The sequence below is a fragment of the Electrophorus electricus genome, chromosome 5, assembly GCF_013358815.1.
Source record: "Electrophorus electricus isolate fEleEle1 chromosome 5, fEleEle1.pri, whole genome shotgun sequence".
NCBI classification, from domain to species: domain Eukaryota; kingdom Metazoa; phylum Chordata; class Actinopteri; order Gymnotiformes; family Gymnotidae; genus Electrophorus; species Electrophorus electricus.
The window spans coordinates 12,433,596-12,456,448 of record NC_049539.1 but is presented as its reverse complement, the minus strand read 5'-3'; the positions used below and the strand labels follow the sequence as shown (position 1 = coordinate 12,456,448).

At 42.9% G+C, this 22,853-nt stretch overlaps 2 protein-coding genes across 2 annotated transcripts; one reads left to right on the top strand and one right to left on the bottom strand.

Moving 5' to 3' along the window:
- The first annotated feature begins 726 nt into the window (after positions 1–726).
- Positions 727–3,315, top strand: LOC113571944. Its single transcript, XM_027001173.2, has 2 exons — positions 727–968; positions 2,389–3,315. Exon 2 carries the CDS (start codon positions 2,393–2,395, stop codon positions 3,164–3,166), a length of 774 nt encoding a protein of 257 aa, XP_026856974.1. The 5' UTR covers positions 727–968; positions 2,389–2,392; the 3' UTR covers positions 3,167–3,315.
- A 1,872-nt stretch (positions 3,316–5,187) lies between these two features.
- epb41b (erythrocyte membrane protein band 4.1b) lies at positions 5,188–21,593 on the bottom strand. The gene is made up of 31 exons (XM_027001193.2): positions 21,432–21,593; positions 21,227–21,331; positions 20,958–21,000; positions 20,560–20,635; positions 20,211–20,429; positions 20,000–20,087; positions 19,698–19,850; positions 19,012–19,106; positions 18,450–18,601; positions 18,124–18,228; positions 17,742–17,942; positions 17,431–17,550; positions 16,542–17,165; positions 16,053–16,223; positions 15,255–15,878; positions 14,766–14,936; positions 13,968–14,591; positions 13,479–13,649; positions 12,681–13,304; positions 12,192–12,362; positions 11,394–12,017; positions 10,844–11,014; positions 9,860–10,078; positions 8,177–8,464; positions 7,865–8,020; positions 7,175–7,354; positions 6,787–6,986; positions 6,450–6,479; positions 6,175–6,237; positions 5,796–5,978; positions 5,188–5,612 (listed from the first exon to the last, which is right to left on the bottom strand). The coding sequence occupies exons 1-31, from the start codon at positions 21,516–21,518 to the stop codon at positions 5,586–5,588; spliced, it is 6,765 nt and encodes a 2,254-aa protein (XP_026856994.2). The 5' UTR covers positions 21,519–21,593; the 3' UTR covers positions 5,188–5,585.
- Between the last annotated feature and the right edge of the window lie 1,260 nt (positions 21,594–22,853).

Sequence of the window (22,853 nt, the reverse complement as noted above, 5' to 3'; positions counted from 1 at the left end):
CCTTATTAGGGGTTGCATAGGTTATTTTTCTCACACCATATTAGTGCTCAGCCTCAAACTGTCCTTGTTTACTTGGAGCTGATCTCTCCCTTCATATTTCTGATCTTTTCTATATATATTTGATTTCTCTGCTTATTTTGAAGTCTGGCGCTGATCAACACTTATGGCAAACCAAGCCCATGGCCAGCTTGCAACAAGCCATTAATTTCTGCCCCTTTCTAGTGAAAGACCACGCTGTCAAACTGGTGAGACGTGAGGTGCTCCTTGCATGTCTGTGCTATTCAGAACAGAGCAAGGACACTTCACCTGACCTCAGACCTGAGGACATTTAATGTCTGATTATGGAGACAGCTTTGAAACTGGCTGTCCTTGACAGAGTAAGAGGTGCAAAACAATTGTCCATGATTCAGGAACAAAGATGAAATAGTTTCACGTCTCTTAATAATGACAAATAAACAGCGAACAGAAAGAGATGGTGTATAAAATAAGCTCGAGTCCCAAGACACGCTAAGAATAGGTCAGCATGGCGACCGTGGGACCGAGCAAGGTTGCACGGGTCTTCCCATGACCCTTAACTCCGCCGTCTCTCTCTCTCTCTCTCTCTCTCTCTCTCTCTCTCTCTCTCTCTCTCTCTCTCTCTCTCTCTCTCTCTCTCTCTCTCTCTCTCTCTCTCTCTCTCTCGCTCTCTCTCTCTCTACGTCACTGGATGGATTTAAGTCCGAGGCGTACATCTGTTCTCTAATCTTGGACAGCGCGCCTTCTCCTCGGACGTCAACGGAGCAGCACTGATGGAGCGACTGGCGCAGAACTGAAGCGCCATTCGGAGCTGCTTTTGGACCCAACATTACCGAACGGACAGATTGTGTTACTTCTTTTCGTTCGGAGAGGACCGACGGAGATTCTACAGACACCAGATGTGCCGGGACCCTCCACGGAAAAGATAAAGGTGCAGGTGGCGAAGTTACTCGGTGAGGTTAAATTACCATATAAGGCTACTAAACATGTGCGCAAACGTGCGAGTAGGTGTGTGTCCTACAGGAGGCACAAATTAAAAACAACGAAAGGAGTGATTTGCAACGTCCCGAACCCACAGAAGAACAGGACAGAAACAACAAGATTCGCTCGTGAAATAATTACACCATTAGTTAAACCCCTGAAATCACAAGCAGCATAATACAGTCATTTTGGAGACTTTCAATACTTATAGAATATTTATAATACAGCACAGTGCGTGTGCGTGTGTTTTAAGTTTTTCTCTGCATAGGTTGTGTGTTTTAATTCCTGCCTGGCTTGGATTTCGTCAGATTCCATGTGGTAAATGAGTGGGTTAGATCAAGGCCATGTGGTTATTTAAGACCACAGCTGGCAACCTATACCGTGCACAACGTTTATTAGGCAAATTCAAATTGTTAGCATATTTCCATTAGTATTTCAGGTGCCATAGACTACGGAGAGTGTAAAAGGGATTTATGTTTTCCGTTTCCTCGCAAATGTTTTGCTGCGTTTACGGTGAGTTTCAAACAAGGGCTGAATAAATTCAGCATGAATTGGGTTAAATACCTTTCATTGTTAGCGTATGTTAGACATCCCGAGAGCTTTGCTTCATGAACCACTGTCAATTTAGCAAAGCGGGATAGATAGCAATTACAAATGTTTTCACTTTAGGCCTCTACATCCAATACTGACCCCTACATCCAGTAGTGGCCAGTGACTGTAGCAGTCCCCTACGTCTTTCCAAGTCACGTGAAACATTACACTCTCATTGTGAACTAACCCTGTCGGGTAGCAGCATGTTGCAATACAACTGAAACTGCGTCTTTCCAGAAATGACACTAACAGCTATAATGTCATGGCAAATTGCAGACTTCAGGTATAACAGCCATTTGTGTAATGTCAACAAAATATTACTAATATATTCAATATTAGTTTTGAAATGTAATGCCGTTTCAGGTAAAAACAGCAGCTTCTTTAGATTTGTTTTTAAAATAGCATAGCACAACTTGACATGAGTTCCCTGTAAAACCCAGCTGTTAGAGTACATTACAGTCTATTAGAATACAGTACAATGCATTATAGTCAGTTACGGTCCATTATAAATATTCCAGTCTATAATATTATAAATATTTCATAACTATTGTTATACAGCAAAACTGGAACCTGATCCACAGTCAATAAAATCTCTAACTAATATACAACTTTCTGCTCTAGACTCAGTTTAAAATGATGACACTTTTAGCCAGCATAGTTCTCCTGTATTAAGCATAGCAATAAACAAAGAAAACACTGACATTCAAATTGCAATACTTATTTGCCACATCATTCGGGCACATACTGATAAATGAGTATTAGTTTATTCAGGATGACACTATTTGACCTTTTTATCTCCAGCGGAATGTCTGCAGAGGAGCAGACGGTGAAAGGCGTTCCTGTTCTGGGCTCAGACCCTTCATCCCCTCATAAGGATCCTGGTCCTGTGATTGGTGGGCTGAATCTGCGTTCCGCTCCTGGTGCTTGTCTGCTGTTTGCCGGCGTCTTGCTGCTCATAGGGATAGGCGTAGCAGCGGGTGGGTACTGGCCTCATCGTGCCCGGAAACCACCACTGCATCAAGTTTCCAGTGGTCGCACACCAGCGGAGAAACTGAAACTTGTCGGTCCTGTAATTATGGGAGTGGGCCTTTTTATCTTTATTTGTGCCAACACACTCCTCTATGAGAACCGCGACCGTCGCTGGGGCCCATACAGTCAAGGAAACCGCTTTCCGACTCGGTCAGGGAGACACAGGAAAGCCAAATCAAAAAGACACCCGCAGCCGAAAGCCAGCTTCAACAAAGGCACCCTGGCTTTATGTGAACTCCGCAGTAACTCCCCAAAGGATGGTGTCACTCCTCCTACCCTCGAGTCCTCTTCCCTCTGCTCTGGCTCCGACTCCATCCAGGTGAGCTTTGACCTGGACAGGGGAGCTCCTCTCCCTCAGGACAGGGGCTCTCTAACCCTGACCCTTCCGGTCATCAAGCTGAACAACTCCCTCATAAGCTGCTCAGAAGCTCCACCCCTTCCAGAACACTCATACCGGAACTTGGTAAGAGGGCCCAGTGGAACAAAGGCAGAGCCAGAGGAACAAAGGGAGAGCCAACACAAAAAGGCCATTCCACTTAATATCTATTAGAGAGAGCAAGACCAGCCATAAAACAGGTGGGGATATTCCTACCAAATATATGAGGCTGTTATAACAATACAATAGACATATCATAAGCGTCATTACTAGCTAAAGAGAATTAGAGGCCAAAGGATGATATAGTGTGAGTGTGTGTGTGTGTGGGGGGGGGGGGGGGGGGGGTAAGTACACAGATGATATTTGTTCTATATTCATTTCAGAGTTGTTCCATATTCGTTTCAGAGCTAGTTTTCTAGTTACCACTTGCCTTTCTGAGGGCCAATACCAGATTATTGTTAGAGTTTGTAGAATAATAGCATGAATAGAAAACAGAATTTTAATTACATTTCTTTATAGCTGTTTTTTTTTTTGCCAGAATAAATTTTTAATCCTTAAACAGAATAGATAGTATTACAAACACATATCTCAAATTACCCAAAAAAAACTTGGTCCTTGATGAACTTGGTTGTCTCAGGTGGGTGTAAATCAAATCTGTTCATTTTAAAAAACAGAATGCTGACAAATAATGAGCAAATCAATAAAATCTGTATGGACCAGGAGAGAGAAAGCACACTTGTGATTTTTGTTTCTCCACATTCAGAAAGAATCTCTTCCTTGCAATTATTTCCTGCACTCTTGCGAAGATTCTTTTTTGTAACAAAAGCAGTGAATTCAAAATAAAGCAAAACAAATGCAAAGGGTCTATATTTTTCCTGAAAAGGAGCCAACACCCGCTAACCCCTTTTCCCCATGTTTCAGCCGTGCAGTGGAACGGGCTCGTGTATGAACACAGGCCGAGTGTAAACACTGGGAATGCAGGCCCTTCAATGCAAGGACCTGCATCATCCTTCATAACATAGTCAATTACCATTATTTTTTGCTGAAAACTTTACAAATATTTTGGTGAAAGATTTGTAGACAGAGAAACAACCTTTAAGTCGTGTTGCTTTTGGATGCAATTATTCTCGATTTCTGGCTAAATCTCTGCAGGACATTGAGGGAATCCTGTATACATCTGATCCTGTGTTTGTGCCCCATGTCATGCTGATCGAGAAACACACCAGATGAAGTGGTGAATGTTCCTTTTTCCTAATGCATGCAGTTTTTCAGTAGGTTTCATCGGTTTTCCTAAAGCTTTTGCTTGGAAAACAAACATGAAATATGATAAAATAATGCTCTAATTTATATCATAATCTATCATTTTAAAAAGCTTTACATTGTTTTATTATAACATATTTAATATCCATCGGCTGTATTGCATCGATCCATATTTTTGTCTGAGTTCTTTTGTCAACAATCTGGTCTCATCTCATATTGTTTTTCTGTGTTTATATTGAATAGCCTACTGCAGTTGTGTGAAAGAATATGTATATGTGTACACATCCGGTTTCAAAAAGGAATCTTCAAAGAAATGTCAGCCAGGGTATGAAAGGGGACCAACCACTGAGCCCAAACACCCTCCACTATCTCCTGCCACACACTGGGTTCTGCACTGATCAAACAGAGGATGTATGCTGATACAGGATCAGTTTATACCTTTAAATCCTGATGAATTCAGTTCTGTATCCTGTGAAAAGTACTGGTCCTAGACCTGTCCTGTTCCTCTAATACATGGATAAATGCATGCAAGTCAGGTAATTGTGGCAGTCCCATCTGTGAGGTCAAAAAGTGGAGATTACTCCAGTGCTGATTTATAATACAGAAAATTCTAGACAGCAGGCTAGTTGTGCAGGCTGGCAACCAGTAACCCAGTCACATGACATAGCCTCTCCCAGTAAACAGTAACATGACTTAGCCTCTCCCAGTAAGCCCCATGAGGACCTTATACCAAACTCACTGGTGCTTTTCAAATCAATCTTGCTCTGGTGACAGATGGACTTCTGATTTTGCTCACGAATCACCATTTGAGGACAAGCTAAGGCAGGCTACACTGGTGATGATGAAGACCAGAACAGCAATCCTGACCCCAGTTCAAGATCTTGGCTCATGGCTGAGGTAGTGCATGAAGAACTGCTGGCGTTTCCAAAACGAGCTGAGATCAAATCTCTTTATTGTTGAACTGATGACAGCACTGGTGTTAGCTAAACAGAACCAAACATGGCTACCCGAATACTGACAGAAGGATTCAGGAGCCTTACATTCACTCTCTTATAAATCCACATTAGTTTCTTACAATGAACATAGATTTTAAAAGGTTATAATAAACAAAACATATCATCTTATATTAAAGCCTACTGAGTATTATAAAACACATTACATATCGGCAGATATTAAATATAAGCTCCAATTTTTAAGAAAAATGAATGCAGAACGCATTAAAAACCAACCAAAACAGCAATGTGTCAGTGACTAAATGCTGAAGAAAGAGGATTTTGTGCTGCTCAGGAATGAGAAAAAGAAAGATGAGTCTTAATAAGGAAGCGCAGCTGAATTACGTGACCAATATTTCATCTGCCATCTGAAAAATAAAACCATGTGTCATCCGACGCGTTCTTAACAGCGCTCAACAACTCAGAAAAATGTCAAAATAAAGCTGCTTTGTGTTTTTATACTAGCTCCATCTAATGGACAAATTTAGCGTTTGAATGTACCTATTTGCTATGTACATGTGTATTTGTGTGAGAGAGAGAGAGAGGCTTACTAAATCCATGCCGAGGAAGAGGTCGCCATTGGTCACCTTGGGGATCTTGACGGGGGTGTGTGTGGAGAGGCGCTTGTCCCATTCGGTGGGGCCGAATACAGGAACATCCTCCAGGAAGAGACGCTTTAACTCCCTGATACTGGCATGATGCCTTAACACCACCTCCGGAGTCTCATCAAAGTTCTATGAGAGAGAGAAAAAGACAGAGAGGAGAGAAGGGGGGAGAGAAGGAGAAGGAGAGAGAGAGAGAAGCAGAAAGAGAGAAAGTAGTGGTTTGTTGATGTGTCTTGTACATAAAGCAAATATAAACACCACTTTCTCTAAAGTTAAAACAACAGATTTTAGTTCTCACAGGATGCTCAGCAGAAATATAACCTACCTCCAGCATAAGGATACTGTGGCGGATAAATATCGTTTCTCCCTCGATTCTCTTCGCTTTTCTCTGTGGCAGAGGAACAAAGTGGCAAAGATTGAAGCCGCAGCAGTACATTTCAGTCTCAGATATCAAAGAAAACATATTTAATTTCACGGAAATGCCTGTTTGCTGTGTGCACTTCAGTTCGCTTTCTGTGCTTAATGATGTACAACAAATAGCTTTAAAATGGACAAGAATCAAAGAGACGAAATGATAAAAGGAGTGATTAGGTGCTTCACCTCTCTGATGAGGACTGATGATTCTGTTTCCTGTAGAGGAAGACATGCGTTAAGATGCGTTAACAGGTAACTCACCGGAGAACTTTCCCACGCACACATCAAACCCAGTCACCCAGGATCCTCAGTGAAAATGTAAATCAATCTTAAACCGCCATCTCAAGTTAATCAATTATGTTACATGGTGCCCCTATATAATGTGGGATATAAGATAGATCACACCGATTGGATGTATTTAACTTATATATGTATAGGATGCCTTCTGTTTGGGTGAATGCGTGCATATATGTTATTGGGATGTGTTTGTGTGTGTTTCTGTTTGGGTGCTCCTGTTTCAAACCTCTTGTGTGATGTCCTGTATTGATTCTTGTGTGATGTCCTGCATCTTTGTTCTTTCTTCCTGATAGGTCGGTCTTGTGATGGGGGCAGGCCGGGCAGTGGGAGTGGATGTCAGTGGTTGGTCGGCTGGGGGCAGTGGGTGGGTCTTAGGCACAGCCACTGGGACTGGGGACATGACAGGAACTGGGGGAGGTTTGAGGGCTAGAAGGAGAGACACACGGGTTTTAGTTGGTCATCATCACTGCCCGCCGCCTGGGCTTATCAAGGCCCAGACGACCCAGCACACACCGCAGGTCTGAGCTCCGAAACGGCTTCACGACTCCAGTCGTAGGTCTAGCTCTCTGTAGAAATGCTACAGACAAATGCATGTTTGTGTTGGGTGTGTTTACCTGGCTCTCTAGGAGACACAGACAGTAGTATAAACCAGTCATCTTTCTCCTCCCATGGGAGCTGTACTGCCCTCCTCTCGTCCACAGCTGCTCTTTTACGCCGCTCCTCCTCCGTCACTCGCTTCTTCAACTCCTCCTCCATCACTCGCTCCTCAGTAGCTCTCCTATCTAATTCTTTCACTGGACAAGGCAGCCAGGGGGAGGGGAAAACATAACATAGGTCAGAATCAGTCAGAGAGAGAGAAACAGCTTGGTGGCTCTCTGAGTGCTTTCCTCAACACCTACTTTGCTGAATTAACCCATGTAGTGTTGAATAGTGTTAATATGGGTCCAGCTGGTTCATTCAGGTCCCCGAATGAACATGATCATCATTCCACACAATAATAGTTCAACACAAAGTTCATTCAACACTGCGGGTGTTAATTCAGCGCTGTAGGTGTTCATGCAACACTATATGTGCTAATTAAAGACTGCACGTGTTAATTCAACACTGCACATCTAAATTCATTATAAAATTGTAGGTTGTTCATTCAATACTGTACATCTTAATTCAACATCGCAGGTGTTGATTCAGCACCGTATGTGTTAATTCGGCACTGCTGGTGTTAATTCAGCACTGTACAGGTGTTATTGCAACAGCACATGTTAGTTCAGCTGTAGGGATTCTACTGAATCATGGGTTCACTCTACCTCCTTTTGGAGTCTCCAGCAGGACAAACCATTTGTTGCTCGCCTCCCCCTGCAGGAGGGCACGTGCCTCCTGCTTCCTCCGCTCCTCTTCCCGGATCTTCCTCTCCTGCACCTCCTTTGTTCTCCTCTCCTCTGAGAGCCAAGTGTCCGACACTTCTGCGGTACAAGCGGAACAGTGCAGCCATGTTTGTTTGTAAGAATGTCATTAAGGACAGAAGCATATCCCTGCATATCCCCCTTGAAATGGCGACATCTTGTAAAAGCAACACTTGAGCTTCTAACGCAGAGACAGTCTGGATCAGCTAGCGTTACCTGTGCCAACGCTCCTCCTCTCAAATGGTGTCCAGTCGAAGAGCACGAACCAGCTGTCATCGACCTCCTGCAGTGCACCTGGAATCTTCTCCACTTCTCCAACTTTCAGTGGATTCTCTCTGATGATCGTGTGCTTCTCTCCGATGATCAAATGCTTCTCTTCAATGATCATAGGCTTCACGTCTATCATAACTTCTCGTCCCTTCATTCTCACCGGCTCAGACACTCTTGTGTCTATTTGCGGAGTTCTCATGTCGATTGTGTCTTCATAAACCCCAGCAACAGGCACTGGAAACAATCAAATACCCTAAAATGTATTTCTTTCTTCCTTTAGCTGTGTGTTGATTAAAGATTATAAGAGCTAGTAGACTTTTTTTCGGTTACTAATAAATTAATCTATAGTATACACAGTTCTATATCCAGAAAACCTCCACAAAGGTAACAATACAAATATGTGCATGTGTATGTTTTTACATGAATCCATTGGAGGAGCATTTAAAAGGATAAACCAGTCATCATGGCCCTCTCTCTGTGGTGTTGCTGCCCTCTGCTGGTGGATAAGGGACTGACTCTGGCTTTTCCACCACCTGCACCTGAGTTCTCGTCTCTTCCTCTGCCATGCTCTTCTTGGCCATGATGTTCTTGTCTGTCACTGTGACTGGCGTCATTATGACAAAGGCTTTCTGACTATTTTATACCAATCTTACATGAAGTATAAATAGATTTGGAATAAGGTAAGCTATAGCCCAAGATTAATAAGAGTAGGGTTCCCACACATCAGTGAGTGCTTTATAACCTCTTTGTGGAAGCCAGGAAAATTCTGATATTGTTATAACAAAATGGCTGAAGTGGCTTTGCTCCTCTCTGCCCCTCTGCTGTCACATTCTCCTCTTTCATTCTACCTTAATGCTTTTCCTTGTCTTTCCTTTCTATTTAGAGTCACCTGGGTAACTGGCCAGATGAGTTTATTGAATAAAGGCTCAGTCTTCTCGAAAAGTAGCAAATCCAAAAGCACAAAGGATGTCTTGCACATTGCCACTACCTGCACTTCTGGTAGATGCTACCTGTATTTTGTTGCCTTGTACTGAGCAATGACAAAGTTCAATCAATCAATCAATCAATCAATCAATCAATCAATCAATCAATCTATCTATCTATCTATCTATCTATCTATCTATCTATCTATCTATCTATCTATCTATCTATCTATCTATCTATCTATCTATCTAAAAATCAGGAAGCTCTTCTTCCTTCCCAGTGGAACCCTCTGGTCCTCTTCAGAAGGTTCTATGCCACTTTGACTCACTTCCACGCTGCCATTACCGTTTCTGCCAAAGTTAGTCACTCTCCAGCTAGCCTCACTTTCTGCTCTCTGTTTTAAAATGTGCGCAGATGTGCAACTGCTGCTTGGTATGAGAGGTGTGGTGTGAAATGCTTAAGGTTACGATGCTTGGTGTGTGACACCTATGAGTGAGACGCTTGGTGTGAGACACCTGGAGCGAGACGTTTGGCATTAGATGCTTTGGGGTGAGATAATCAGTATGTGTGTACTGGTTTCTTCTACACAGATAAAGCACAGTTTTGGAACATATTGTAATGTCAGAGGTGATTCCCCATTAAAAGTACTTTTTAGTCTAGGATTAGTACTAATCTTGGTCCTGGGAACTGTGCCTGTGTGTCTACCTGATTGTTTAGGAGAAGGATTCAGCTGGACAAACCAGTCATCGTTCACTTCCCTCTGGAGCTGGCTTGCTCTCTGGCCTGCGATGGGTGGCTGGGAGGATTCCTTCACCTGGAGCACTTCTTTCACCTGACTGTCTTTCCTTTCGTCTTGCCATCTCCTCTCCTCCTCCTGCTGCCTACTCTCTGTTACCATGGGCACCACAGGTCTGTCTTCCTCATCTGAAGAAGAGAGGTGCATTCATTTATTGGGTGTGTGTGCTGCAGCTTAGTTTACAAGGTTTATAAGGCCTTACAAAGGAGGCAGAAGCGCCTACATCTGCGCAGAGAAGCAAGAGCACCTCTTGAAACGCTCTGTCCAGGAGAGCTCTATGGGAATCTTTTCAATTGTAGGGTAATTGTGACGAAATGATTTGAACTTGGTATGTACTGACACTGTTCTAGAATCTTCTCCATTAAAGTCCATTGCACTATGGTGTAACCAAAACCGGTTTCCAAACCTCTAATTATAATTATAATTATTATAATTAGCTAATTATATATGCTTAAGCTATCAAGCTAATTCTAGCTATCGCATCACAGAACATTTATTCACTTGTTTGTAGAGGGGGGATGTTTACTACCCACATTTTTAGTGCTCCCTACACATGTGAACATTACTTGTAGAAGTATTCATGTCTCTACCCCTCAGGTTTTATGTGGCTTCCTCGGTTGAGTACTCTAGATTGCAAGTTACAATGGAATATTTTGTGCCAATAACTACTATAGTGCCAAACTTTTATAATAACCTTCTAGGATAGGTTAAATATACTTGTGGGATTTGTGTATATCTGGTGATATTTTTACCAGGCCTTATTTGGCATGCACCAGGGTTCCAAAGGCAGTGTTCTCACTTGCTCTGACAAGCCACATTAACAGAGCAATTACATCATAGTTCACTTTAATCAAACCAAAGCTGCCAATGTCTGAACGCACTCTTAGTTGTACCTGAAAGAGACAGCGTTAACCAGGACTCCTGTGGAGACCTGGGAGGCAGGTTCAGCAGGACATGCGAGTTATCTTCAGTGTGGATGGGTGGAAGAGGGTTTGGCCTTTGCAAAGTCTTCTCCTCCCACTGCTGAATCCCACCTGTCTGGAGTGCCACTTCTGTCTTGGCACCTGTGCAAGTCATAAGTACAATGAGAACTGATGGGAATTCATTTTCTACTGCAGTATTCAGAGGAGGACTTTGGTAGGAAACTCCTGCTGAACTGTAGCACTTCATTATACTATGTAACATTCTCTTACATACTACTGTTTTTACGTGATCTATCCTGGAGGTGGCTTGATATTATACCAGTTGTTTAAGTGATATCTTCTGGAAGTGTACACTGGGTGTAGCATTTGCCAAAATGTTTAAAAAATGCCGCATTTTGCCTAAACATCAGCAATTGTGTTCCATTTGTACATTTAAACATGTTTGGTATTAGCAGCTCCATTTGTACATTTAAACATGTTTGGTATTAGCAGCTGTTGCAGAGTTGATCACATGACATACCTGCAGCCAAAGGCCTGTGATACAACAGAATGTGCCAATCATCCTGCTGTCTTCGCAGGGCTCGTTCCTGTTCAGCTTGCCGCAGTTTCTCTTCCAGAATTTCCACTTCCAGCAATCTGACTTTCAGACCTTCTATGTCCTGTAGTCTTTCTTCAATACTCTCCAATTCCAGTAATTTTTTCTCTAATCCCTCTATTGTCTCCTCAGAAACCACTTGACCTCCCACCAAGAGTTCCTGTTTCCCCCCAACTATTTCCACCTTTCTTATCTTTCGCCCAGTAAAAACTTCTTGAGGTTGTCCATCATATCTTTGTACTTCTTGTGTTCTCTGTTGATGAATTACTACATTCTGCAATCTTGCTCCATCCTCTTGTTCTTCTAGTTTTTCTTCCGTGCTCTTCATTATTGGCTGTTTTCCTACAATAACCATCTCCAGACTTTCTCCAGCAATATCTGCTCTCTTTAGTCTTGTTTCAACCTCTAATCCCTCTGACCCATCTCTCATATACTGAGCCTCTTTCATTATTTTGACAACTTCTGCACTCTCCTCTGAGGTTCTTTCTTCCCATTCATTCTTCTCCAGCTCCCGTCTTTGTTCCCAAAGTTGCGAAGACTGCAGAGATGCTGTGGTGAAACCAAACAGAAACATTATTACAACTGTCATTGTCTCTACCCACTACACCGTCACATCAGCCCAACTGGCTCCTGTTAGCTGGAATGTGGCATTGAAGCAATCGCATCACGGTTCACTTTAATCAAACCAAAGCTGCCAATGTCTGAACGCACTCTTAGTTGTACCTGAAGGGGACAGCGTTAACCAGGACTCCTGTGGAGACCTGGGAGGCAGGTTCAGCAGGACATGCCAGTTATCTTCAGTGTGGATGGGTGGAAGAGGGTTTGGCCTTTGCAAAGTCTTCTCCTCCCACTGCTGAATCCCACCTGTCTGGAGTGCCACTTCTGTCTTGGCACCTGTGCAAGTCATAAGTACAATGAGAATTGATAGGAATGAATTGTCTACTGAAAGTCCTGCTGCCCTGTAGCTCTTCATTATACTGTATGACATTCTCTTACACACTACTCTTTTTACCTGATCTACCCCGGAGGTGGCTTGATATTATACTAGTTGTCTAAGAGATATCTTCTGGAAGTGTACACTGGGTGTAGCATTTGCCAAAATGTTTTAAAAATGCTGCATTTTGCTTAAACATCAGCAACTGTGTTCTATTTGCACATATAAACATGCTTGGTATTAATAGCAACTTTTGCAGAGTTGATCACATGACATACCTGCAGCCAAGTGCCTGTGATGCATCAGAATGTGCCAATCGTCCTGCTGTCTTCGCAGGGCTCGTTCCTGTTCAGCTTGCCGCAGTTTCTCTTCCAGAATTTCCCCTTCCCGAAATCTGACTTTCAGACCTTCTGTGTCCTGTACTCTTTGTTCAATACTCTCCAATTCCAGTAATTTTTTCTCTAATCCCTCTATTGTCTCCTCAGAAACCACTTGACCTCCCACCAAGAGTTCCTGTTTCCCCCCAACTATTTCCACCTTTCTTATCTTTCGCCCAGTAAAAACGTCTTGAGGTTGTCCATCATATCTTTGTACTTCTTGTGTTCTCTGTTGATGAATTACTACATTCTGCAATCTTGCTCCATCCTCTTGTTCTTCTAGTTTTTCTTCCGTGCTCTTCATTATTGGCTGTTTTCCTACAATAACCATCTCCAGACTTTCTCCAGCAATATCTGCTCTCTTTAGTCTTGTTTCAACCTCTAATCCCTCTGACCCATCTCTCATATACTGAGCCTCTTTCATTATTTTGACAACTTCTGCACTCTCCTCTGAGGTTCTTTCTTCCCATTCATTCTTCTCCAGCTCCCGTCTTTGTTCCCAAAGTTGCGAAGACTGCAGAGATGCTGTGGTGAAACCAAACAGAAACATTATTACAACTGTCATTGTCTCTACCCACTACACCGTCACATCAGCCCAACTGGCTCCTGTTAGCTGGAATGTGGCATTGAAGCAATCGCATCACGGTTCACTTTAATCGAACCAAAGCTGCCAATGTCTGAACGCACTCTTAGTTGTACCTGAAGGGGACAGCGTTAACCAGGACTCCTGTGGAGACCTGGGAGGCAGGTTCAGCAGGACATGCCAGTTATCTTCAGTGTGGATGGGTGGAAGAGGGTTTGGCCTTTGCAAAGTCTTCTCCTCCCACTGCTGAATCCCACCTGTCTGGAGTGCCACTTCTGTCTTGGCACCTGTGCAAGTCATAAGTACAATGAGAATTGATAGGAATGAATTGTCTACTGAAAGTCCTGCTGCCCTGTAGCTCTTCATTATACTGTATGACATTCTCTTACACACTACTCTTTTTACCTGATCTACCCCGGAGGTGGCTTGATATTATACTAGTTGTCTAAGAGATATCTTCTGGAAGTGTACACTGGGTGTAGCATTTGCCAAAATGTTTTAAAAATGCTGCATTTTGCTTAAACATCAGCAACTGTGTTCTATTTGCACATATAAACATGCTTGGTATTAATAGCAACTTTTGCAGAGTTGATCACATGACATACCTGCAGCCAAGTGCCTGTGATGCATCAGAATGTGCCAATCGTCCTGCTGTCTTCGCAGGGCTCGTTCCTGTTCAGCTTGCCGCAGTTTCTCTTCCAGAATTTCCCCTTCCCGAAATCTGACTTTCAGACCTTCTGTGTCCTGTACTCTTTGTTCAATACTCTCCAATTCCAGTAATTTTTTCTCTAATCCCTCTATTGTCTCCTCAGAAACCACTTGACCTCCCACCAAGAGTTCCTGTTTCCCCCCAACTATTTCCACCTTTCTTATCTTTCGCCCAGTAAAAACGTCTTGAGGTTGTCCATCATATCTTTGTACTTCTTGTGTTCTCTGTTGATGAATTACTACATTCTGCAATCTTGCTCCATCCTCTTGTTCTTCTAGTTTTTCTTCCGTGCTCTTCATTATTGGCTGTTTTCCTACAATAACCATCTCCAGACTTTCTCCAGCAATATCTGCTCTCTTTAGTCTTGTTTCAACCTCTAATCCCTCTGACCCATCTCTCATATACTGAGCCTCTTTCATTATTTTGACAACTTCTGCACTCTCCTCTGAGGTTCTTTCTTCCCATTCATTCTTCTCCAGCTCCCGTCTTTGTTCCCAAAGTTGCGAAGACTGCAGAGATGCTGTGGTGAAACCAAACAGAAACATTATTACAACTGTCATTGTCTCTACCCACTACACCGTCACATCAGCCCAACTGGCTCCTGTTAGCTGGAATGTGGCATTGAAGCAATCGCATCACGGTTCACTTTAATCGAACCAAAGCTGCCAATGTCTGAACGCACTCTTAGTTGTACCTGAAGGGGACAGCGTTAACCAGGACTCCTGTGGAGACCTGGGAGGCAGGTTCAGCAGGACATGCCAGTTATCTTCAGTGTGGATGGGTGGAAGAGGGTTTGGCCTTTGCAAAGTCTTCTCCTCCCACTGCTGAATCCCACCTGTCTGGAGTGCCACTTCTGTCTTGGCACCTGTGCAAGTCATAAGTACAATGAGAATTGATAGGAATGAATTGTCTACTGAAAGTCCTGCTGCCCTGTAGCTCTTCATTATACTGTATGACATTCTCTTACACACTACTCTTTTTACCTGATCTACCCCAGAGGTGGCTTGATATTATACTAGTTGTCTAAGAGATATCTTCTGGAAGTGTACACTGGGTGTAGCATTTGCCAAAATGTTTTAAAAATGCTGCATTTTGCTTAAACATCAGCAACTGTGTTCTATTTGCACATATAAACATGCTTGGTATTAATAGCAACTTTTGCAGAGTTGATCACATGACATACCTGCAGCCAAGTGCCTGTGATGCATCAGAATGTGCCAATCGTCCTGCTGTCTTCGCTGGGCTCGTTCCTGTTCAGCTTGCCGCAGTTTCTCTTCCAGAATTTCCCCTTCCCGAAATCTGACTTTCAGACCTTCTGTGTCCTGTACTCTTTGTTCAATACTCTCCAATTCCAGTAATTTTTTCTCTAATCCCTCTATTGTCTCCTCAGAAACCACTTGACCTCCCACCAAGAGTTCCTGTTTCCCCCCAACTATTTCCACCTTTCTTATCTTTCGCCCAGTAAAAACTTCTTGAGGTTGTCCATCATATCTTTGTACTTCTTGTGTTCTCTGTTGATGAATTACTACATTCTGCAATCTTGCTCCATCCTCTTGTTCTTCTAGTTTTTCTTCCGTGCTCTTCATTATTGGCTGTTTTCCTACAATAACCATCTCCAGACTTTCTCCAGCAATATCTGCTCTCTTTAGTCTTGTTTCAACCTCTAATCCCTCTGACCCATCTCTCATATACTGAGCCTCTTTCATTATTTTGACAACTTCTGCACTCTCCTCTGAGGTTCTTTCTTCCCATTCATTCTTCTCCAGCTCCTGTCTTTGTTCCCAAAGTTGCGAAGACTGCAGAGATGCTGTGGTGAAACCAAACAGAAACATTATTACAACTGTCATTGTCTCTACCCACTACACCGTCACATCAGCCCAACTGGCTCCTGTTAGCTGGAATGTAGCATTGAAGCAATTGCATCACGGTTCACTTTAATCGAACCAAAGCTGCCAATGTCTGAACGCACTCTTAGTTGTACCTGAAGGGGACAGCGTTAACCAGGACTCCTGTGGAGACATGGGAGGCAGGTTCAGCAGGACATGCCAGTTATCTTCAGTGTGGATGGGTGGAAGAGGGTTTGGCCTTTGCAAAGTCTTCTCCTCCCACTGCTGAATCCCACCTGTCTGGAGTGCCACTTCTGTCTTGGCACCTGTGCAAGTCATAAGTACAATGAGAATTGATAGGAATGAATTGTCTACTGAAAGTCCTGCTGCCCTGTAGCTCTTCATTATACTGTATGACATTCTCTTACACACTACTCTTTTTACCTGATCTACCCCGGAGGTGGCTTGATATTATACTAGTTGTCTAAGAGATATCTTCTGGAAGTGTACACTGGGTGTAGCATTTGCCAAAATGTTTTAAAAATGCTGCATTTTGCTTAAACATCAGCAACTGTGTTCTATTTGCACATATAAACATGCTTGGTATTAATAGCAACTTTTGCAGAGTTGATCACATGACATACCTGCAGCCAAGTGCCTGTGATGCATCAGAATGTGCCAATCGTCCTGCTGTCTTCGCAGGGCTCGTTCCTGTTCAGCTTGCCGCAGTTTCTCTTCCAGAATTTCCCCTTCCCGAAATCTGACTTTCAGACCTTCTGTGTCCTGTACTCTTTGTTCAATACTCTCCAATTCCAGTAATTTTTTCTCTAATCCCTCTATTGTCTCCTCAGAAACCACTTGACCTCCCACCAAGAGTTCCTGTTTCCCCCCAACTATTTCCACCTTTCTTATCTTTCGCCCAGTAAAAACTTCTTGAGGTTGTCCATCATATCTTTGTACTTCTTGTGTTCTCTGTTGATGAATTACTACATTCTGCAATCTTGCTCCATCCTCTTGTTCTTCTAGTTTTTCTTCCATGCTCTTCATTATTGGCTGTTTTCCTACAATAACCATCTCCAGACTTTCTCCAGCAATATCTGCTCTCTTTAGTCTTGTTTCAACCTCTAATCCCTCTGACCCATCTCTCATATACTGAGCCTCTTTCATTATTTTGACAACTTCTGCACTCTCCTCTGAGGTTCTTTCTTCCCATTCATTCTTCTCCAGCTCCCGTCTTTGTTCCCAAAGTTGCGAAGACTGCAGAGATGCTGTGGTGAAACCAAACAGAAACATTATTACAACTGTCATTGTCTCTACCCACTACACCGTCACATCAGCCCAACTGGCTCCTGTTAGCTGGAATGTGGCATTGAAGCAATCACACCATGATTCACTTTAATCGAACCAAAGCTGCCAATGTCTGAACGCACTCTTAGTTGTACCTGAAGAGGACAGCGTTAATGTTACTGGGAACTGTGGAGAGGTTCACTCTGCTTCTCATGTTCAGACTGAAGACCATGTTTATTAACTCACATGGTGCAGTCTCCAGGATCCAAGTAGAGGATTTTGAGGCTCTAGGATTGAGAAGGTCATACCAGTCATCAGCATGCTGCTTCCAACTCTGGGGAACACCACTTTTCAAAATGTTTGTATCTGTACAGGAAACACAAATATGTAGAAATATAGTTTAGTGTAAGTCAGTCATGCTGTCAAAACATATGAGAGTACTAATTTAACTTTGTTCTTACAAAGCTCACAAAATATCCAAGGACAAAAAGGAAGAAGGTGAAGAAGCTGCACAGTAGACTTGGACAGGCAGGTAGACAGGAGGAGACTGAACTTACTGGAAGACAGAGAGCCTTGGGGTGGGAAGGACCGCCCACCCAGCTGCTGAGGCCCTGCCTCCTCATTTGGCCCCTCCCCTTCCTCCCTTTCCCCATAAGCATGGCTCTTTGCATCCATCCATGTGACTTTGTGTGCATGTTTGTATGTTTTAGTGCCTATTGTTGCATACAGCAGGGATGCTTGGTCAGCAGCGAAGGTTTCTGTAGACATAAAGCAGTGATTATTGCATGTTTTCTGTGTTTATGTGACTGTCATGAATGACTGTAACAAATAACAATTCAGATGATTTAGGAACATTTTGTTTTAGATGGAATATACCAGAATGAAGACTACATATGAGTCAAAGCAAGATTAATTAGATCAGATCCAACTGGACTCTACCTAGTCCAAAGCTGGGCTGTAATTGGTCAACGTCTAACACCTGGAACCAATCATCAAGCTCCGTACGATTTGGGCGCTTCAAAGTTTCAAGCATGCTTTCTTTTGCTGGAAAAATACCATCATCAGATAAACACACCAAGATATGCACACACAGGAAAGATCCACCCATGAAAATGCATGCGCGCACACACAAATACACAATCATGCATGCGCTCACCAACCTGCAAACCCATTAAAGCAAAACGTACACCCACACTAACACAAAAACACAGGCACACAAACACACACACACACACACACACACACACACACACATACACACACACCTTTCCTCTTGATGGCAGAACGAGCGACATGTAGTGGTGGACGCTTGATGCTGGAGCTGGCTTCCAGACATTCAGTGTGAGTGTTGCCATGGAAATGGAACGTAGATCCCAGGTGTAGGAGGCTGGGAAAGGATCTGTCTTGTCGGTAGTTCCTGCAATGTGATTGGATAAGCCTTGATAAATGCTTCACTGAGTTAGGCATCTAATAGGGTATATAGTCCTTCATAATTGCTGCGACAGAGACTCCTACTTTTGCATTCACAGGGGAGTAGGTATTTTTAATTGTGTGATTAGTGGATAACTTCTATTGTTACCTCAGAGGAACTATATCATCTGGCATCTGGAGTTATTCTTTACTTCTGTAATTACTCCATTTTAATCACAATGGCTATACGATGTGCTTTTTCACACTGTGATGTGGGAGACCTCAGAGAGTGAAAATAATGCCTTTACTTACACTGTAACAACAGGTAAAGCTGTGAAATCCTCCAGAACACATACACACACCCACCCACACCCACCCACATCCACACACACCCACACCCACACTCTTGAAAGATACCTAAAGAAGGCATGGTGCTCTAGAGCGGTCTTCCACAGGCTTTTGCAGGCATGGTAGTTGGGTAGGTTGAAGATAAGGGTACTTTCAGAAGCATACTGTGACATGAGGAACACAGTGAGCTGTCATGGATACTCAAAAATTCTGAATTTCACATCAGATTTCTTCCTGTGACAGTATTCTCTGATTGTTAGTAGGATTCTATAAGGATTCTATCTTGTTTCTTCATCTCTGTTAACTATACTATACACATATAAACTCAAGTACTCCTGATTTTCAGCACTACTAAATACATGAATTAATTACATTACATATAACAAAATATAGGAACAAATACATTACTACAATATGATTTCATATTTTTCTGACATTTTTACATTCGGTCAAAGAATATCTCCTAATTACATTTTTCTACATGGTGCTAACATTAATGGTGCAGGAATATTCTTGGTTACACTTTACATTACACCACCATTATTACAGTTTATCAATACTATACCATTACGATTATACAGTGAATAACAGAGTAAGAATGTGCAACCCTACAGTGCTACTCTTTAGACACTGTATACAACGTACACATTGTCTTCCATTATGTACAGAGTATCAGTGCACAGTTCGGCTGATTACACAGCTGTTTATACTGCTATATATATAGTGTGTGTTGCCATCAGGTCACACTGGACTACCTGTTCCTGAAGGATCTTCAGGAGAAATCTGCTACGTTTGTAGGACATCTTTAGAACTCTGGGCCACGGAAAACTATCGATCTGCGTCTCACCCTCATACACCTTTAGCCCATCAGCACACACACCCAGCATTACATCTCCTTCGCTGGCATCCTTACACACATACACACAGACATATACACAGCCACAAGCACACACACACACACAGAAAAACAAATTATCAAATGCAGCACTGGCACACAGACAATGAATAATTTCATAATGTTCACAATGGCAGGGACACACATGCTCACGAGTGTTACCTTGGCAGGGTGCAGGTCCAGTCCATACATGGGCAGGCTTTTGGCCTTCTGTAAGAAAACCTTATCTGCATCAGCTGGAGTCATAGACCTGTACACACACACACACATACGCACGCACATGCACACACATATACAAACAATGACAACAGTCCCGTGTGCTTGTAAGCGTGGATGTGTGTATCTATGTGTGTGGGGCTAACTGATACTGTACTTGTGTGAACGATGTAGCTCTGTGACTGCGTCCTCTAGCTCCGGGGTCTGATGTGGTGCAAGGGGGATGTTACCGAGGTAACCCTGCCCATGCACTTCAGAGTCGTATTCACCCAACTCTGACTGGACTGTGTATGAGCCCAGCTCTGCCAACACATCTAATGGACAGGACAGACGGCTGGTCATGATGTCCGACCTTAGCTGTAGACATAACAAATACCTGGAGGAAAGAGAAATGTTAACATATACAAAGACAATACTGATACATTTACATTAGCTTGAGGGGCCATGCATGTTTGTGTGTGTGTGTGTGTGTGTGTGTGTGTGTGTGTGTGTGTGCAATCCTTTACCTGGTGATATCTTCTGCCAGTAGGGAAGGATCAGGTGGGTAAAACTTGACATTGAAAGTGAATGTTGCATCTTGACCTACAATCCAAGCAGAAGAGAACAGATTCAGAGCTACACACAAACACACAGGTAAAACACACCCCAAACACTACAATATACTTAAAACACTACAGTGCACTACAAATGCCACAGCACACCCCAAAAATATTCCAAACACTACAATACAGGCCAAATACCAGAACATACTCCAGACACCTGAAAAACATGCCACAATACACCCCAAACAGATATACTCCTCAAACAAAATTCCAAAACACATCCAAAACATCATAATACACACATACACCCCAAGCGCCAAATTATACTTCAAACCCAACAGAATAGGAATGACTTTACATACCTAATATTTGCTTGTGAAGCTCTTTAGAAAAATCCAACCACACCTGATAAAGGAAATTTAGAGTGAGCGAGAAACCTCTCCACCACCGCCAGCACACTATCCAAAAAATTTCTAGCCAAGGACAATTTACATCAACTGTCTATTTTGGAATGACACACTGTTACATTTATAAATAAAGTTATAAATAGACTACGTGGCTAACACACTGGAGGTTGTTCTCTTTCTTTGTAAATGAATTCTATACTATGTAACAGTTCTAAAATATTTACCTTGGTGTTGGGGGAAAGCCACACAGCTAGACCAAAGTAATCCCTCTCCAGCAGGTTGAGATGTTCACACACCTTATCAAACAGCACCTGACCCACTGCACCTTTCTGTAAACAAAGAAGAAAACATTTTTTTGTTGTTGGTTTTTCTATTTTTGTAAGACAGAGGTGGTTGATAACAGTGAGGGCTCACAGACTTGAGACTGACCTCCAGGTCGCGTTCAATGTGCGTGTCATCCAGGAGTGTGACCCAACAGCGGACCATGTTTCCTCCGCGCTCTCCCTTGCTCTCCATGACTCTGGATTCACGGCAAAACAGTGTAACGCTGCAAAACGTTTAGCAGTTACTTGTGACTCCCCTGTTTTTGAAGTTTACTGAGGGCTTTGCACATCAGCGTGAGCCTGTGTTTATTTCAATGCATTTGTGCGGGGAGATAGGTGGCCCCGTCGCCAAGCCCAGGCTGGTCTGCTGTAAGATAGGCCTATGGCTGTTTGAAGGAGATAAAAATTCAGGAGACACATACGTAAATGTGCACATACAAACACATTTGCGTGCTCAAACACACACACACACACACACACACACGCACTGACAGAGAGCAAATCATCACAAAGCTATCATTCATTCCATCATTCCAGGGATTAAGATACATAACCTATAATAACATTTAAAGAAAAAGTCAGATCAAATTTCCGCCTTCTTTTCTGCCCAGTCTCAAGGGTTTAGCTTGAGCGCACAGATAAGAACAGGCGTGGCTGACACGCACGCTAATTGTTCCCCCATCTACCCCTCTTAAAAAATACACCAAGTGTGTGAAAAGCAGAGTTTGGGGATTTGGAAGCATGTGGGAGATCTTTGTTTGAACTTAGTTTGATGGTTTGTGAATTCTCAATTAATCCTCAATAACCATTCAAATGATTCTTTATTAACCATCATCTTATTCCTTTCCTAAACTGAACTGCTTGAACCCTTCATGTCAAAGCCTAATCCCAAGTCTGACCTCAGTGCGGCATTCCAGACCAGAAAACATATTCGAATCGCATCTTAGTCTATAACTACACAAATGTTACAAATGCCAGATAATCAGGCAAGTCCTTTATTGTCAGTGTTTCTACTGCAGCATACGAAAGCATGTAATCAAAAATCAAAGGCAACTCGCGCCTAGCCAATGGCGGTGAAAGCATTTGGCTTACCTGACCGCGTCAGGCGTCCATTACTGCTCACTCTGTTCGCATACTGCAGGGCCCAGAGAGGAGGTCAAGCATGCTGCAGAAGCTTTCATGACATTTGAACTGAGATAAGGGAGATGATGAAAGCTTCAGGAGAAATAAGGGCTACCGTCTGCTATACAATCAGACAGACAGACGTAACTACCATACACACAAATCACTTAGTATGCGGACATAGCTACCACAGTGAGCACACATCTGAGTAAATTCATGTTTCTACATTTTTGTAAGTATTTAGCAAAATTGAGCAGTAATGTTTTAGTATTTTTCCACCATGTGTGCAATAAAACATGAAATGAAATTGGACTGAACCGTGAATTTTTCACTATGAATCCAGGTTTACTTTGCTGTGCAAAAATGATGCACCTCTGAGAGCAAAGGGGGCTGCCCTCAGCCTGAT

Coding starts and splice junctions, on each gene's coding strand:
- LOC113571944 (XM_027001173.2), top strand. CDS start 2,393: ATGTCTGCAGAGGAGCAGACGGTGAAAGGCGTTCCTGTTCTGGGCTCA.
- epb41b (XM_027001193.2), bottom strand. CDS start 21,518: ATGGAGAGCAAGGGAGAGCGCGGAGGAAACATGGTCCGCTGTTGGGTC. Junction 19,851..19,999: donor TGGACCTGCACCCTGCCAAG/GTAACACTCGTG, acceptor TATGTGTGTAAG/GATGCCAGCGAAGGAGATGT. Junction 18,229..18,449: donor TTCTGCCATCAAGAGGAAAG/GTGTGTGTGTAT, acceptor GTATTTTTCCAG/CAAAAGAAAGCATGCTTGAA.